This window comes from Hippoglossus hippoglossus, chromosome 13 (genome assembly GCF_009819705.1).
Source record: "Hippoglossus hippoglossus isolate fHipHip1 chromosome 13, fHipHip1.pri, whole genome shotgun sequence".
NCBI lineage: Eukaryota > Metazoa > Chordata > Actinopteri > Pleuronectiformes > Pleuronectidae > Hippoglossus > Hippoglossus hippoglossus.
This window is the reverse complement of record NC_047163.1, coordinates 4030145-4047342: the sequence shown is the minus strand read 5'-3', so window position 1 is coordinate 4047342 and position 17198 is coordinate 4030145. Positions and strand designations below refer to the sequence as shown.

Below are 17198 nucleotides of genomic sequence, written 5' to 3'. Positions count from 1 at the left end.
TCAGAGTCCCATGGCGATCACGACTCAGACACATACTAAGTGTGCTTGTTAATTGATAGCAAACTGGGGCTGCAGCCCACTGCCCACTCCAGCTGGAGTGTGAATTCCCTCTCCTGTATGTTATTGGATCCGCTGTATAAATGGCCTGAGTCGGAGATGCTGGAGAAAAATAGCTCAGCGTTATTACACCAACAAGCGGAGCCGTGTGCACGCTGCCCCTGCTGTCCTGTTTATGCCCCAATCACAATTACAGATGCACTTTGATGACAGCCGGCTCTTCTATTTTTTCTCCACACATGTTTAAAAATGTATGATATGCACAGCTTCCATTCCTTTCAAGAGGTCCGCGGAGGCCGCTGCGATAAACGCAGAATGGAAATTGTCTGCGAAAGAGAAAAAAAATCACAAGTGACTCTAATCAAATATTGATTGTATGCTCTCTTTTCTTGGTCTAATAAGCCACGGGTCATGCAACAGTGCTTCCTTCCATGGTTATACCGCGCCCTATTTACCCCCCCAAAAGGCCGCGCCCCCCCGCCTGCTCGCCTGTAAGATATCAGCTGACCTTTGTTTAAAAAAAAAAACGAGGGGTAGAAGGAAAAACTCCAGTGATAAAGGTCGACACAGGTCACACGCTAAAAAAAACAATATTCTTCTCTCTCGCTGAGTATTTCTAAAGGTTACCGGGCTCGGGGTGTATGGATTTACGCCCACAGGATGTGAGAATGCAGCCGGGCTCCACATCAAGTCGATAATTGATCGTCCGGGTTTCAGTCGTTGTTTTGATTTTGAAGTCTTAATGTTTTACGAATGTGTCCAGCACAAGTGCTTGGCATAGCCACATGGAAGTAGTCCGTGTTTGTAGTGTATGCAAGACTTATCTTTACTTGTGGACAATGGAGCAGATGGTGTGAGAGAGGGATTTGTCGTGCATGGTCGTCCGGGGCCGGGCTCCTTCTCAGCACTTCCTGGCAGGACTTTATATGCGTTTGCTGAGTGATTAGTGGAGGTGTAGGGTGCTGCAGCCTGCAGTCTGTGCCACCGCTGCTCCATACGTCCCACTCCAAAGCCCAGTCTTATAGATTATCCTCTGTGCTGCACAGCTCGGCAGTGGCGAAGTCCGCGGGTAATACTTTGTAAAACAGCATTAACGCTGACTCATGCGAGGGGAAATGAACACCTGGTCGCAAACCAGCGGTGATTCAATTTTCATAAACGATGATTGTGGATTTTTCACGGGGACCAAAACTGCTTCTTTTATACAATCAACCGCTCGAAACCCAAAGATATCGAAGAGAGCTCAAGGGAAATGGATTTCTGGGGCTGATAATGGGGAGGAAATAATTCTAATATTGCTTTAATGGCCGATATAACGAAACAAATACATAATTTTTGTAATATAATGTAAAACACTAACAGAAATTTGCATATTTCCTACATAGTACATTCTGTAAAAAAAAGTATCTTCCAAATATTAGCCAATCAATATTGGTCTATGTTTTAATATCAAATTAAATAAAAACTATTTATGCAAGTGAATCCTATATCTACGTGTATATTCAGACTTAATATTGCATCGTGTTCCTGTTACGAGTCATATTATTTCATATCTGCTCTACTCCACCGTGAAGAGGAGTTTCAGTCTGCACCTCCGTGACCTTTGCCGCTCTGACGGCGCTCTGACCTGGAGGCCGGAGGCGAGGCCGGCTCCTGCAGCCCCTCCGTGTTATTGTGCTGTTATGTCGACTGTGTCAAAGGAGATGTGGACAGAGCCTGTGTGTCGCCCCTGTGCTAATACTGAGATTTTTCCGCGGGAGGTGTGTGTGTGTGTGTGTGTGTGTGTGTGTGTGTGTGTGTGTGTGTGTGTGTGTGTGTGTGTGTGTGTGTGTGTGTGTGTCTGTCGCCTGCAGCATCGTCTCTCCTCCGCTTTAATATCCTGAGTGCTGTAATCTGCTCACCACGTCTGACCTGCTGCGTGTCACTCTCACCGCTTACCCTCCCCCCTGTAACTCCCCCACAATCCCCTACATCACATTTATGTAACCCCCCCCCCCGCCAGCTCCAGACCCACACCTGAGACCATAATGCACTAACACTTTTTGCACCCACGCCCCCGGGCCCCCCGTTTTTATTTATTGATCATCTCCTTTCCTACTCTCGTCTGAAAGCCCAGGGATACTTTTGCATTATTGAGGAAATAACCAGCACGCATCACTGTGTGCGCTGAGCCCATTCTGAGGATGGGATGTTCTGTTGACTAATTGTCTGGCCTGGGCAAGTGCTCCCCGGTGCCTTGGCTTGAGATCTGTCTGATAAAGTGTATTATTATCTCTCTCCGTTATTGCTCTCGCACCACAACACATTTCGGATACCAGACGTTTAATCACAGGCTGTACCTGGATCTGTGCCCTGTGTGTTTTATTATCTGGGTTTCAGTCAAACAAACACAACTGTAACGGTTACAGTCATTCATTCACCGCGTGAGGAGGTGGCTGTTCCCTCCCCTGCAACTGGTACCTTCTCCTTTTGTTTATTGACAGTCGCTCGCTATCTGGTATCAGGGGGGTGATGTCATCTCGCCGTTTGGTCAGGTAACGTCAGCGCTGTTTATTTTGTGTTGCAGGGCCGAAACCGTGGTGGCCTTGTTTAGTTAAGCTGCAGCGGGAGGGAGGAGGGTCACAGCTCTTGGATTCTGTGTTTACACTCGATATGTGCTATACACTCTCCCTCTCTCTCTCTCTCTCTCTCTCTCTCTCTCTCTCTCTCTCTCTCTCTCTCTGTCTCTGTCTCTCTGTCTCCCTCTCTCTGTCTCTCGAGGGCAAAAGCCTTATTTTTGGCCGAGCTTTATTTGTCATTGCCGCAGTCAAAGACAACTCAAATCCCAGATTACCCCTCGCATATTCCCTATCAGGACACAATAAAAAGCGTTAATTACAGCAAGTCCACCGGCGCTGTTACCCTGCTGCATATATAAAAGTCAGGGAGGACGGTGTGCGGCGCTCAGAAAGGGCACAATCCACCCCACTGTGTCATCTGTGCTGCGTTCTTTGAAATTGTCTGATAACAAAATGGAGCGTCTGTGTTTTCCAGTGTTTCACTCAAGGATGAATAATTTTTCCCGCTGAACTAAGGAGGAGACGCTCAGATCCAGGCAAACTGATGCATCCCCTTGACATTTGAAACGCCTTAAAGCTGCTCAAGGGGCGTGAGTGTGTGTGTGTGTGTGCGCGTGTGTGTGTGTGCGTGTGTGTGTGTGCGTGTGTGTGTGTGTGTGGGCTCGTGTTGCCTGAGAAACCACGGATGCAGCTGCATTAGGTGAGAATCGGTGGTTACGCTCGGCTGGACGATGCCGTGCGCTGCAGACCTGAAAGTTGTAATTTCTTTGGAAGCCCGGTGGAAAACACACGTTTGTTGTGTTGGGGGGGGGGGGGGGGGGGGGTGCAGTCCACTACATGTGTCTCTCTCTCTCTCTCTCTCTCTCTCTCTCTCTCTCTCTGTCTCCCCCAAAACAAACAGCCATTGGGAGCAGCTCAGCTGAAATGCACTGCGCCTCGCGTGGAGCCGTTCCAGATTGGGAAGTCGCCTACCATAATAAATTTTCCCGATAATCATTAACATTTACGGCGCAGCAGATGTTACATTGTCCTCAATGAACGAGCGTGTTGTACAAAAGAGCATTTCAAATTTGAACCAGATCGAGGGAAAATCAGGAACAGGTCTACCAACCATCTGCTCCAGTGAGGTTTCGGCTCCGCAGTCGAATGTTTGCTCGGGGAGACGGAGGGTAAAGAGTGCTGCTCTGGCAGGTACGTCGTTGTTTACCCAAGAGACCCGGCTCAAGCACCATCAAACAGTGTCTGAGTGGAGATTAAAACAAATTATCTGCGTCTTGGAAAAAAAAAAGCTGAACGGGCCGCGGTCGACCAATAGCAACGTTAAAACACAGTGTGTATACCTGCGCCTGGTTGAATGGAGTGGATGTGTTAAAGCCTCCAGCACAGTGGGATAGCTCCGAGTGTAGTCCCATAATTTATATTACAGCGCGTCTGTAAAAGCACTTATGTCTCTTGATAACATACTGTCAGCAGAAATGCCAGAGGATGAGCTCTAAACAAGTGACTGACAAAAGAAGAATAACAAAGTCCCACAAGGAGAAAAAACAAGCAGCTAATGGGTGGGTTTCCATGTGTGTGTGTTTGTGTGTGTGTCAGATTTGGACTCCCCCTATACACCCCATGTGTGGTCATGAATAAAGCAACTTTGCCCCATCGCCGTGGGAACTGGGGCTACATTAAACAGTCATTATCCCTCGTGGGTCGGCCCATGTTCTATCCGCAGCATCCCACTTAAGAACCGATGGTGTTACCATAGCAAGCGCGAGAGGAGGAGATGCGTCTTCGTGAGATAAGCTTTCAAATCTGTCTTTAACAAGAAGTTTACACCAAAATACACAAACATGGGCTTTGTATGAAAATGGATGTGGACTCTAAGACGGGGAAAGTGAAGCGAATGTGGAAATTTAGAGTAGAGGGGGACTCCACTGGTTGCAAAGAGAAATCAGTTTCTATAGCAATGACACGAGATACGAGAAAATGACTTTACAGAACAGTACAAGGGACGGTAATATGGAACAATACTGAAAAACAAGCAATTTGTTTTAGAATTAGAAAACAGGACATTTCAGAATTAGCTCATTTTTGATAACATATATTTAAAGGTGACTTATTCCAATCAGAACATTAAACATGTTCAGGCAGAGTTTTTGGTCTCGATCTCTAGTTTCACCAAATATGTTCACTTCTGGTTTAAATAAAACAAGATGGTGCTTTAACAAATGCCCAACTCTGGTCAGCTTCAACCAACGGGTGACGTGACGGTGGTTTGATACTTGAATCTCCGCAAAAGTGAACGCAACTGAAACCGATGTCAGATATGACAAAATTTGGCCGCGATTGCCTTTCTAGTGAGCGCCGGCCGGGTCCAGTGGAAAAAAAAGCTCCTCTTCATCTCTGCCCCGAAAAGCCACAGAGAGGACGCCATTTAAGTCGGAGAGGAGTGCAGTTTAATGGCATCACACTGCTCATTTTCTGGGGGTTTTGAAGTTTCCCTGACTTCAAACGGCGATGCCGAGCTGCCGTTTGGGACTGACGGGGAGCCAAGTTGCCCCGTGCAGCTTTAAATAGAAGACATTAATGAGCGCCTCTTCTAAAATATGCATTCAGTCCTATTTAATCTTTTAGCCTTTCTCACGTTGCCGCACCGAGAGGTGAATTATGCTGAACTTTGTCTGACTCAGGCTCAAATGGATATTTCTTGGACGAGCGCGGCCAAAGTAGTGCTAAACGAGCCAATAATTGTCTTTTGAAATAGTGTTGGTAGTTGGCCAGTTCAGCGGCAGAAAAAAAAAAAATTCAATAGCGTTACATATCCATTACGGGGATGAGCTGCCAAATCGCAGTTGTTTTATGGAAAAGAAGCTTCCTAAGCTTGAGGAGACGGCGCCCTGGTTTTCAATTTAGGGATTTATGGTGTTTTATTCTTTCATATGAAGAGCAGAGTCTGGTTGAACGTGATCGGAAGAATATCTGGGAACAAAGAAGATGAATACATGTCATGTATTTGGTCGTTTACATTTCTTATCAAGAGGAATCAAGCATGCTCTTTTTTTTTCATATTTGTGAAATACTTCCTGGATATTGTCTGTAGAACACGGGGAGGCCATTGGACTGAAGGCTGTTATTAGGTGCAACGCGCCCCATGCATTGTCTGATGCGCCATATGCAAACAACACAGAGCACATGCTTTCCCTTGCTGCCTGACGGGGCCGGATCATATTACAGCTCTGTAAACAGTCCTGTACCGAGGCCCTGGGAGTCTCTCGCTATCAGTGCAGGGCCAGACGCTGCAGCAGCTGTTTTAATACTGCCCCTTATGTCCCTCTCCATCCAAGTCAGCTCACCTGGTGCGAATCAAACCACACTTCCTTCTTTTTTTTTAATATCCTGCCAGCTTGGGCATACTTTGTTTGTTTGTGTTGTTTTCCCCGTCCAGAAATAGGGGCTCCTCTCTCTCCGTTGGCAACTCTCAAGGTAATGTGCAGCCTCGGGTGTATTATAGCATGACTGCCCCCTCAGTCACCCTCTTGTCAGCGGGAGAACAAAGCAGCAGCAGCTCGAGCTACGACAGCGGCCAGCCTCAAACCGGCAGCGCACCTACAAATCTCCCCAAAGCCCCGCCTCCCTCTTTGTCTCGCTCTCCCGCTCGCCAGCTCTGCATCTGCACTGCATTTACCTTCTCTTCTCCCTTCCCTCTGTTTTCCACCTCTCCTTCTGTATCGCTGGCTCTCGTAACCCCCCCACAAAAGCCACCTCCTTAATGCCTCTTGCATGTACGCGGGCTCTGTTCTCCTCTGCCTTCGCTGCTCTGTGGTGTAGTCTGTAATTAAAGCTTTGCTGTGCGCTCAGCCAAGGACTCCTCCAGTCCTTGAATGAAAGGGGTCCCCGTGGGTGCCCCTGGTCCTTCACGGAGGGGCTCTGTGGCTTGCGTAATTATGCCTTCTCCTCTGGTTTCCATTTGTGCGAGCTGCTGTTTATTTGGTTCAATCAGAGTGGGGAGCATCAGATTCAAAGGAGGAAGGGGAATAGAGAGAATTGGAGGGAGGGGGCTGCAGCTTTTTAAAAAAAAACAGCCCCTGCCAGTATTGTTTTAGCATTCAAGCCGGGGCGGGGGGGAGGGGAGGGGAGGCCTGGCCAGGTACATATTTATGAGTTTTCACAGCCTCTCACTTCCCCTTCAACTTAAGATTAAACTTTAACTAGTGTTGTCACACAGTAAATTGTGTTTGCTATTTCAAATAATATCATCCTATAGCTGCCACCGCTGGTAATCTAAGCTGTGATAAAACGGGGTAAAGCTTCGCCCCCAGGTGCACAAGGACACAGGTGGTGCTCAGGGTGCGGATGACAAGGTTGCCAGTCCTCCCTGTCAAACTGCATTAGCAAATCAATCTGTCATCTTCGAATCCCACAAGTTTGAATCTCTATATAAGAGTAAGGTCCCGGCGATGTGGTCCGGAGGAAATGAAAGATGATGTGCACTCAGCAACTGCGAGAGGTTGTCACTTTGTTTTTTTTATGGGATTTGATGTCGGCGGCGAAAGTCTGAGTGAAAGCAGATAACCGTGGATAGAAATAACCTTTCTCTGGTAATGCACTGCTTTCCCAGCGTATGAGCCATTCAACCTGAGAGGTTTGCGCCCACTGCGCGAGCCGGAGAGAAACACATTGTTCATCTTAATGGTCCTCCAGCTGTAATCTCCACCAACTATTTCCCGTCTCCATGCATGTGTTGTGCCCCAGTGTCCTTCGCCTGACTACCTGCAGTCTTTATGAGGAAAATCTTCAGAACACTCTGCTGCTGCTGCTCAGGCAGTTTGACAGCCAGCACGCACCCCCCCCCCCCCCTTCAGCTTCCTCTACAGCAGGAGATAGACTCCATCAGATATTGTATTCAGTGGGTTATACATAAATGGATCCCTCTCATGTGTTCTTACACATTTTAAAGCCCCCCCTGTGGAAACTTTATCTCCGAATGCAGGGATTCTTCATCATCCTGACGCAGCTACTCGGTGTTAAAGAGCCGCTCCGTTTTTGTGGTGCATGCATGCAGCGCCCGCTCCTCCACCCGGGGCAGCAGCGTATTTCCTCCTCCGTTTATATGACTTGATTTATTGGTGGCTTTATGAGTCCGGTGTGATTAACGGAGGAACTTCAGTCTGTCTTCCTGTGCATAGGAGATCATTATAGCCGCAGCTGCTTGTAAATACAAGTGCGGTCGGTGGGCTGTCGGTCCAGGAAACGGGACGTCACCAGAGTTCACCTGGACAGGAACATAAATCGCAGCCTGAGATAACGAAGATGTGTCAGAGACAACAGGATGCAGGAGCCCTGCAGCCGCTCAGTGACACATCTCTTCAGACTTCAGATATTTCAGACCCCAGGAGTCTATGAAAGTTGTAGTTAAGACTTACTAGGACTTATATTGAAGTAATAAAGAAGGAAAGGCAGCAAGGAGAGCTGCAATCTCTTATTTTACGTCTTTATCAATCAATTCTGCAATGAATTACTCAGTCAGAATATAGCTCTTATCTCAGTTTCACAGAGGCAACAAGTTCTAGACTTTCAAATGTCCAACAGAACATAACTGCAAAAGATATTCAGTTTACAATGATCCAGAACAGTGCAGCACAGCAAGAGCGTTTCCAGGTTGTAGTCGGGTCGGAGTGGAGTTTGCATGTTCTCTTGTGTCTGTGTGGGTTTTCTCCAGGTTCTCCGGCTTCCTCCCACATTCCAAAGACATCCATTATGGTTATTGGAGACTGTAAAATTGACTGTAGGTGTGAATGTGAGCAACCTGTCCAGGGTGTGTCCCCTCAGGGAAATGGCTGCAGGCCCCCGTGCCCCTCAAAGGTTAAGTGGTGTAGATGATGGACAGGTGATATAAATCAGGGAGAAGCAGATTCTCACTTGTGAAAACTAGTTGTTATATTTTCTTAATAAAGGCCTGAAGTTATAATCGGTTCCAGACAAAAGCCGGTGTTGTTTTTCGATGAGGATCTAATTGAAAGGTGTTAACTGCTAATCTGTGGCCATACCATGCATCAAGTGGAAAGCAGATGGGCCGGAGAGAGGAGGGAGGCGGCACTTCAGTTTAGCATAAGGTCATCATCAGCATGAAAGACTGAACCACAGGCGAGTTTACAGAGGGTCCGTCTTTGCTAATTGACCCTTTTTTGGGCGACCGAGCTCCTCACAGGCTCAGATACCAGAGCGAGCGGCATAATTACAGTATTTTTTTTTTTTGATGGAGCTAATGTGTGTGTGTTCTCATTGTGTTTGTGTGCTTACACAAGCCTCCGCATTGTTTCTTTTAATAGGAGCTCCAGGCAGTCGTTGAAGTATTTGAGAGTAAAATGTAATTAAAATGACAATGGCTCTAGCCAGTGTGTTGCTGGGTAGGTGGAGGGGAACGCAGCAGACGAAGCCTTGGCTCCGACTCGCTGCCCTTGTACTCATTCATTAGTGATGCATTGGTTCTCGCCCAGCCCTCCCATCTCATCAGAAACAGCACCCTCGGTGACAAAGACAGGGTTGTATGGATGTGGCCATTATGTTAATAACTACTCCCACAGCTTTCGCACACAACCATCACCATGTACCCACTTTCTGCGCTGATGTATAGGGAGCAGATGTAGCATAAGGCGAGTGTGCGGCCAAATCCTGTGAGCTGACTACAAGCGGTGTGCGTGCATGCACTACTTAGGAGGCTGAATTGACTCCTTGACTTTCAGTGCATGTACTTGCTATTGAATGGAGTGCTTTGCTTGGCCTCGGACACCTGGTAATCGTAATTAAATGTTTTCTTTTCCCTCTCTCTCTCTCTCTCTTCTAGCTGGCAATGGCCAGATGGTACAGATGGACTCCACTAAGTCCGGCTTCGTGGGTTCACAAGTGGAGCTGCGCTGCATCTTCAGCAACAGCAACCCGCCAGTCAAGATCTCTCAGGTCACCTGGCAGAAGCTCCTCAACGGCACCAAGCAGAACGTGGCCATAGCCAACCCGGCGCTCGGCGTGTCCGTCCTGCCGCCCTTCAAGGAGCGGGTCAGCTTCAAGCAGGCCGCGGTGCGTCATCGCACGCCCTCGCTGGAGGACACCACCATCGTGTTCTCCAACCTGCAGCTGTCTGACGAAGCTGCCTACATCTGCGAGTACACCACGTTTCCTGCGGGAAACCGGGAGAACATGGTCAACCTCACCGTCTTTGGTAAGAGCATGAAGATAGAAATATTAGTGATAGTGAAATGTAAAAATTCTGGAGAATAAGTGACTTTAGCTGAATGATCGGTAAAACTGGTAAGGTCTTGTACTAAAGTGAGAACAAAGTTCGGCTGTAGAGTTCTTAATCTTACCAATTTAATTTAAGTTCTTGTTGTGTGTCATGTAGTTTGTTTGTGTACTTTATTGAGGTCTGATTTATCTCAGTGGAGGAACTGGTTAAACCCTCCGCATAGATTTTTAATGTGTTTTTGGCCCAAACAGAATTTTCTTCCTCGTTAAAACGTTATCATCTTTAAAAGCTTGAAGTCCCGTCAGCATTTAAGGCAACTTTTATTCAACATGTATATTTCCAGAACATGTATCGCTGAAATGTCAAATTTAACAAAAACTTCACTGGACAGAGACTATACATCTACATTCAGGGCCCCAGTCTGATGTATTTGCACTCAGGGTTATGTGCCTCAGTTTCTACATGTTGCATCTGACATGTACAGAATCTACAGATCAAATTGTTGCAGTCAACGAATCGTCTGTAATTGTGTTTTGAGCCGAGATAAAGTTAAAATAAATATCAGGTTCTAGATCTTGGAGCTTGGAGCTCTTTCCCCCCCGACATGTTGGCACGCGCCTGATGAGCCGTCAGAGGGATGTGAACCTGTCACCTGAATTTGACTCTAGGCAGAAAAAGGACATTTTTCTGAATCTGATAAGACAGGGGTCAAACGACCATCTTCCCTTTTTATTGAAGGACTGAAAGGAAACACTTGAGCAGCTCTTCTCGTCAGTGTTGCCACAGGCTTTGCTGTAAAGGAGAGTGAAACCAGGAGGTCTTTCTCTGCTTTAAGCTCGATACTACAGATGTGCTGTTTACTGCTGCGGCTGCACGATTTCGCTCCAGTCGACAGCTGATGTTCTTGTTCCATCGCGGACCTCACATGCTCAGCGTGGAAATGAAAATCATTTTGACGGATTGCTGATGTGATGATTGGGGTGACGTGTCGTTTAACTCCAATCTCGGTTGAACCCACATGGCTCCGATAAAATAGGAAACCGCCGCAGAGAGCGGTCAATAAAAATGGCAGGTGAGACAGAAATCAATAAGGCCACTTCAGAGTGTGTAATTTGGCTTGAATAATCTTGTCTGGTGTAAAGAAAGCAGAGCCCCGAGATGTCGTTTGTCTTGGAAAGGGGCAGATTTGAAAAGGTTGTGCCCTGATTCTGATTAGAGGTCTAATTAGACATTAAGTGTTGGTGTGTTTTCCATTAAATCCCAGTGAAGAAAACCCCACTTGGCTTAAGTGCTCAGGGTTGCCGGAGCTCCTCGTCTGCGCCGAGTCCCCGGTCTCTGTCGCTGAGCCTCTCAGGCCCTTTTCTAGGCTTCTGCGGCTCAGCGAGCGGCAGGAACCTGTGTGCAGATAACCGAGCGGCGGCGTTCAAAGAGGCCTCTTCATCGTCTATTTGGTTCAGTTGTGCATTCACTCGTGCCTGCCTTTTGATGTGCTAAGAGGAGATTGTTAATTGGCAACTCGCAGAGGATTCAAATTGGAAGACTGTGCTTTTGGGCAGGCAAGTGGGTTCTACACGTGTGAGAGCTTTGACAACTGCGTCGGCTTTGAGGAGGAGAAGAAACTTAACTTTGCTTCATTTGAGTCACGTGGTTTTTCGCCTCCGTCGCTTTTTTTTTTTTTTGTTTACTTCAAACAGAGGTTTTGATCAAATCCAAGACTGATCGTCGATGAAGTGGAAAATATACGACATTAGTTTTAATTGCTTTTCAATAATTGCTTTTCTTTAACCTTTCTTCTCTGCAGCTCGGCCCATGACGCGTATGACCTTGACGACGCCCACCATCGTTGCCAGGGCTCAGAAACGCAAGATGACCGTCGCCACCTGCCTGTCAGCCAATGGCAAGCCCCAGAGCGTGATCAAATGGGACACCAGGTTGAAGGGCGAGGCCACTTTCCAGGAGACCCGCAACGCAAACGGGACGGTGACGGTACGGAGCAACTACGTGGTGGTGCCGAGCCGCGAGACCCACAAACAGAAGCTCACGTGCATCGTGACGTATCGAAATGAGAGGATCACAGACAGCGTGGTGCTCAACGTGCAGTGTAAGAATCCCATCTCGTACACGGTCACATGAGGTTTTCATTCTTGTGCAGAATTTATTGTTCAGTCCTTAAAAAAAACATGTTTTAATCTTGATTTTGTGACGTTGACGTTGCAAAAGGACACATGTCACTTTTGTTTACTGAAAACAAGATCGAGGTCTTCTCGGAAACGCTGCTCAGAAACTTCCAGTTATACAAAGGGAAGAGAAACTTACACGAATAAGCTTCTGAGTATTCAGCAGAATTCTTCTGACCAAAGAGTATTTTTATACATTTCCAGACATTTCCAATTTGTATTAATGATACATGAAAATACTGCTTCATCTAAAACTGGAAAATTATGGATTTATTTCTTTAGAGATGTTAATTAATTTAAAATAGTGAAATACATTATTAAAAAGATTTGTTTAAACTTTAAAATAACACAGTGAGGAAGAATAAGAATGTGACATTTATCATGATAATTATCGATATCAACTGATATGAATAGTTTTCTGTTATATCACCCAGCTGTTTCTTCTCTTCCACATCTGTCTCTCAGGTGTGGATTAGATTAGATTATATTGTAGTCGTCAGTTTTAGTGTAAAATAGCAGCAAAGCTAATGTGGCTAAGTGTGTGGACATAGCTCAGATGTTTTTAACAATCGCTGGAATAAACGGAGCAAAATCAAAACCGGATTCAGTTTTAAAGTCTCGATCGGAAGGAATTCGAGCTGTTTACAACAATGGATGACGTTTAGAATAATGAATCATATTGTTGTTTTTTAAAGCAGTTCTGTTCTATAACTGGAACGACTTTCAGTTCGTATTGTAGACATACAAAAGAACAAGTGGTCTGATAACCTAAATAATTTATTTTTCATAAAGAAAGTGACAAAATACAACCTTTCATCTACATTCGTACCTACATTTAAAAACGTTTTTGCATAATTCTGCTAACAACAAAACAATCACCTCCTTGAAAGATTCAATCATCTCGCAGCCAAACTGTTGCTTCGGCCGATCTGCGATGAAACAGTGATATCGTGTGGATTTCCGTGGTGAACTGACATCAGCGTTCCTTCTTCCTTTCAGATGAACCTGAGGTGAAGATCGAGGGCTTCGATGGAAACTGGTACTTGAACCGTCAGAACGTCCGGCTGACCTGCCGAGCCGACGCCAACCCCCCTGTCACCATCTACCAGTGGAAACTGTGAGTCTGAGTAAACCCCAGCTAAGCCCCTCAAGGCTCCGGAGAGGAGACAACACTGTGGCTCTGTGTTGTTTCACTCGTGTTAGATTTCAAGGGGTTTTTCTGGAAGGATATTTCTGTGTTCTTTGTTTTTTAAGGCAAACAACAAAGACAAAAAACACGCAAACTTCCTTCCTCCTCTGCAGAAATGTGTGTCCCTTTTACGTGTTTGTTTGCGTGTAATGAAGAGATAAGACCAGTACCTGAGGCAAGAGCACGATGGGCCTATTACGGCAGCAGCCCACACCCCTATCGGCCTGATGGTCACAGATACTGGGAGAACAAACACAGCACGCTTTGCTTTGCTTTTAGGGGGGGGGGGGGTTTCGCTTTGAAGTCCAGGGACCAGCATGCAGGTGGAGGGGCAAGGGAGCGTCACTGTCAGCGGCGTCGTGTTGTCACGGGGCTCGAGAAGGCAGCGGCTTGTCCCCGACACACAGAGTACAGGAGGCGTACCACAGGCCTGACATCAGTGTTTTTATCACCGCAAATACACAAACCAGGGGAGATACAGTGCGCCCACGGGAATCGCACAAATAACCCCGGCTTCGTTGTGTTGTGAGTAACGGCGTGAAAGTCGTTCATGTGGAAATGATGCAGTTTAGATAAAAGCACAGAGAAGAGGAAGGAATACGACCAGGATGGAGGATTGTTTCTCTGCAATTAGCACTGATCAAACCTCTTAACTTGACAGAAAAGTCGGCGCGGCTCTTTGAATATAAAGCGACTAACCGTGGTTTTTTTTGGAAAGTACTACACAATGAAATCAAGAGATAAATGTTGCAATTTGTCCTGTAATTGCACAGTAAAGGTTGGTTTGTGAAATACGTCACTGGCCCTGAGTGGATGTGGATGAACAGGCCATTGTTGGATTTTAATGAGGCTCGGGGAGTTACTTTGTTTTTTTACCCTTTTTTCATTCTTCTTCCTTATGCATAGATTTAGCTTCCAGGGCAGTAACAGTGATGCACACGCAGCAGCAGCAGGAACAGAAGAAGAAGACACGATAGAGACGACTCGGCTGTGTGTCTGTTTTTTGAGAGATTTAGGGAGATGGGGGGGGGGGGGGGGGGGGGGGGAGAGATAAGGAGGAGGGTGAAGAGATGTGATCTGGAAAGACGAGGGCACTGTGCTGACAGATACGAGGGGACGGCCATTGCTGTACCGAAAATGAGATGCCAAATCTGTTGTGAAGGTTCCCCAGGGCTCCGCTGTGGAGGTCAGCACAGGACTGAGACGATCCGGAACAGGCCGGGCACGATTGCGTCACACTTTAACAACACAAACACACACAGACACGCACTAGAGGTGGAGCCAGATCCAGTAAATATTAAGATGTTTGGTGCAGATCCACGTCAGGCCCAGAGGTGATAGTTTGGTTTTTTTGGGATCGTGTTCCTCCTCGAATTCATTTTGCTTGTTGTGGAAGCTAGAAATACTCTCCCTCTTCCTGCGTTATGTACTTACTGTACATGTATTCAATTCTTGGGGAAGGCGAGTGTTTTTTCTTTCTTAAAGCGTTAATCTCAAAGCTTTTTCTCAAAAGGCGCGTTAATGGGGAGCTGCGACGAAACAGCAGACTCGACTAAAAACAAAGGACGCCCCCTGTTTGAACTTTATTGTTTGTTTTTGAGATTTTCTACTCATAGGGTATTCTTCCTTTGTCGAGTGTGTGCGAACTCTCTCGCTTTCAGTCGGCAGTGGAATAGCAATCCGGGGACGAGAGGGTTGAAGAGTTGTTTACTCTCACAAATAAGTCAATTAGTCGTGTTCTAAGATTTTCGACCGAATATGTTCCTTCCTCCCTGAAAAGCCGTTTTCCAGCTCTCGCGCGAAGCAGCTCCGCTCGCTCGGAGATACGGGAAGTAGCTATAAATACAAGCAGCCGTATTATTGTTATTATGGCTGTTCGCAGTGTAATTACCTCAAAATCTGCTCTAATTAGCGGTGGCTTATACGTATCGCTATTGTGAACATGTGATTCTATTAATCACGTGGATTAAAAGCCACCGAGTGTTGGTTCAGTTTCCTCCGTCACAATTAGCTGCGGATAAAACCAACAGTTACTTTCAGTGGCCCCTTTAAATGATGTTTATGTTTGCGTTTACTCTAAAGGATGAAGCGCAGACACCACCAGAGGTTAGAAGGTGTTGCATCAAGATTCTAATGTAATTGAAAATATAACGAGATAAGAAGTGTGGTGTGAGATTGTAGTGCAGAACTGTTAGATTCCATTGAACGATTGATAAAGACTTGATAAGCTGACTAATATGAGCCTTTAACAGAATCTACATTTGTCAACATGCACCAAGGAAATATTTTGTTTTACAGAATAAACTTCACAGAAGATGTGAATTTATGTATATTTAAAGGTTTATGGTTAAACAATGAAATATCCAGCTTCAATTAGGACCATAATGGTTTGATTATTGATTACCAGTAATCTTTATTAAACATGGACCTTTCCACCTTGTTAATGTCCAGTTGACTCCGAAGTGGTGATTCATCCGTCTGTGCAGGTTTGTGTTTGCTTCAGTAATTCTACAGTTATCGAGTTGTTCAGCTTTTAAATGACTAAATATCCAGAACTTGCTGAATAATTTAATGATGCAAAGATCTTTGTTTTGTTTGCAGAAACGGGCCCAAAAAATGGAAATACTGTACAAATTGACCACACTGGAGTCATTCTGGGTGTAAATGGGTTGCTGATGTAAAAGGCTTTGCTCACAATATTAATATTTAATTTCTCCAAAAAATGGTTCGAGAGCACGAGCGAATTGAAACAGTTTTATTCATAGTCCGATCACGACGAGTGCGTATTCACTGCAGACGTCAATAATTCGAGTGACCGTTCTTTCTTCAGTTTAATTGGACGACCGACCTGAGTAATATTTCATACGATCGTTTTGCGTGCATGTGGTAGAATCCCCTCAGTTTCGTCCTCGCTCCGGGACGCGATTTGTCATAAATATTTAGTAATCTTGTCAAATAACCTCGATACGTATTGGCCACGCTACATTAAACATTAATGTAACAGTAAACAGAACAGATGTGTGTCTGATTCAAGACGCAATCCTTCTAATGCCACTTATTTGTGGATTTGAAGTCCTGATAAACATCTTAATTTCCTCTAATCGTTTGTTTGTTTCCAGTGTGAATTATCTCGTTTTTTAAATCTCAATATAAATGAGGACATTTTCTAATTTTGGTCTTTAAGTAGCACGTAGTGTACACACATGCCTTTTGTTTCCCTGCATCCGGATATAAACACATCTCCACACATCTGTGAAATCTGGGGAGTGGGTTGATGTATGAAGTCTTAAAGTCTCCCACATCTATATTCACACATCACTTACATGTGTGCACCAAAGAATCTGCATCACTCTCAAGCTGTTTGTTAGCCTTTCATTTTGTTGTTAGCCCCTCAGGCTCCACACACACACACACACACTCTTTCTCACACACACGTGCACAGCCGCACACGCACGCACACATTCAGATGGTCAATACAAATTCAGACATCTCTGGTTTCTCTGTGGTGAATTGCGGTTTGCCAGCCTTTCATTTCTGCAGCAAATCAATCGGGCTTTGCAGAACCCAGGATTTGATAGCTGCTCACACGGTAACTGATTATTGAATCGTGACATACTGTACTCAGGGTAGTTTGCAGTTCAATTGCCCGTCACACAGGTGGCCGGTGGAAAAACAACTCGACCGCCGCTTCTATTTATTCCTTTTTTTTTTCGTTCTCTGAACTACGAACACGTTGCTGCTGCGGAGAGGGAGAAAATAATAACCTCGACTTGTCATGAACGATTTCTCCGGGGAATTAACTCAACCACAAATGGATCAGCTGTTGGTAATTGATATTTCATGACAGATTCATTAACAAATAAACTCATCACAGTGTCTTTCTCCCCACCCCCGTTAGTGAAAGCCTGTTGAGTGTTTAGCTCAAACGCCTGATGTGTGGCTGTTGTTAGCGTGAGGCCTAATTTTGTTGCCTGTGTAATGTCATG

The 17198-nt window shown here is 45.7% G+C and overlaps 1 protein-coding gene across 1 annotated transcript in view; it reads left to right on the top strand.

Annotated features, from left to right (window-relative positions):
* Nucleotides 1-17198, top strand: part of nectin1b (nectin cell adhesion molecule 1b) — a 74155-nt gene that overhangs the window by 40081 nt on the left and 16876 nt on the right. Inside the window, exons 2-4 of the mRNA XM_034603889.1 lie at nucleotides 9451-9822; nucleotides 11648-11947; nucleotides 13023-13140. Coding sequence (XP_034459780.1) covers nucleotides 9451-9822; nucleotides 11648-11947; nucleotides 13023-13140 — 790 coding nt within the window. The remainder of the gene's footprint in view (nucleotides 1-9450; nucleotides 9823-11647; nucleotides 11948-13022; nucleotides 13141-17198) is intronic.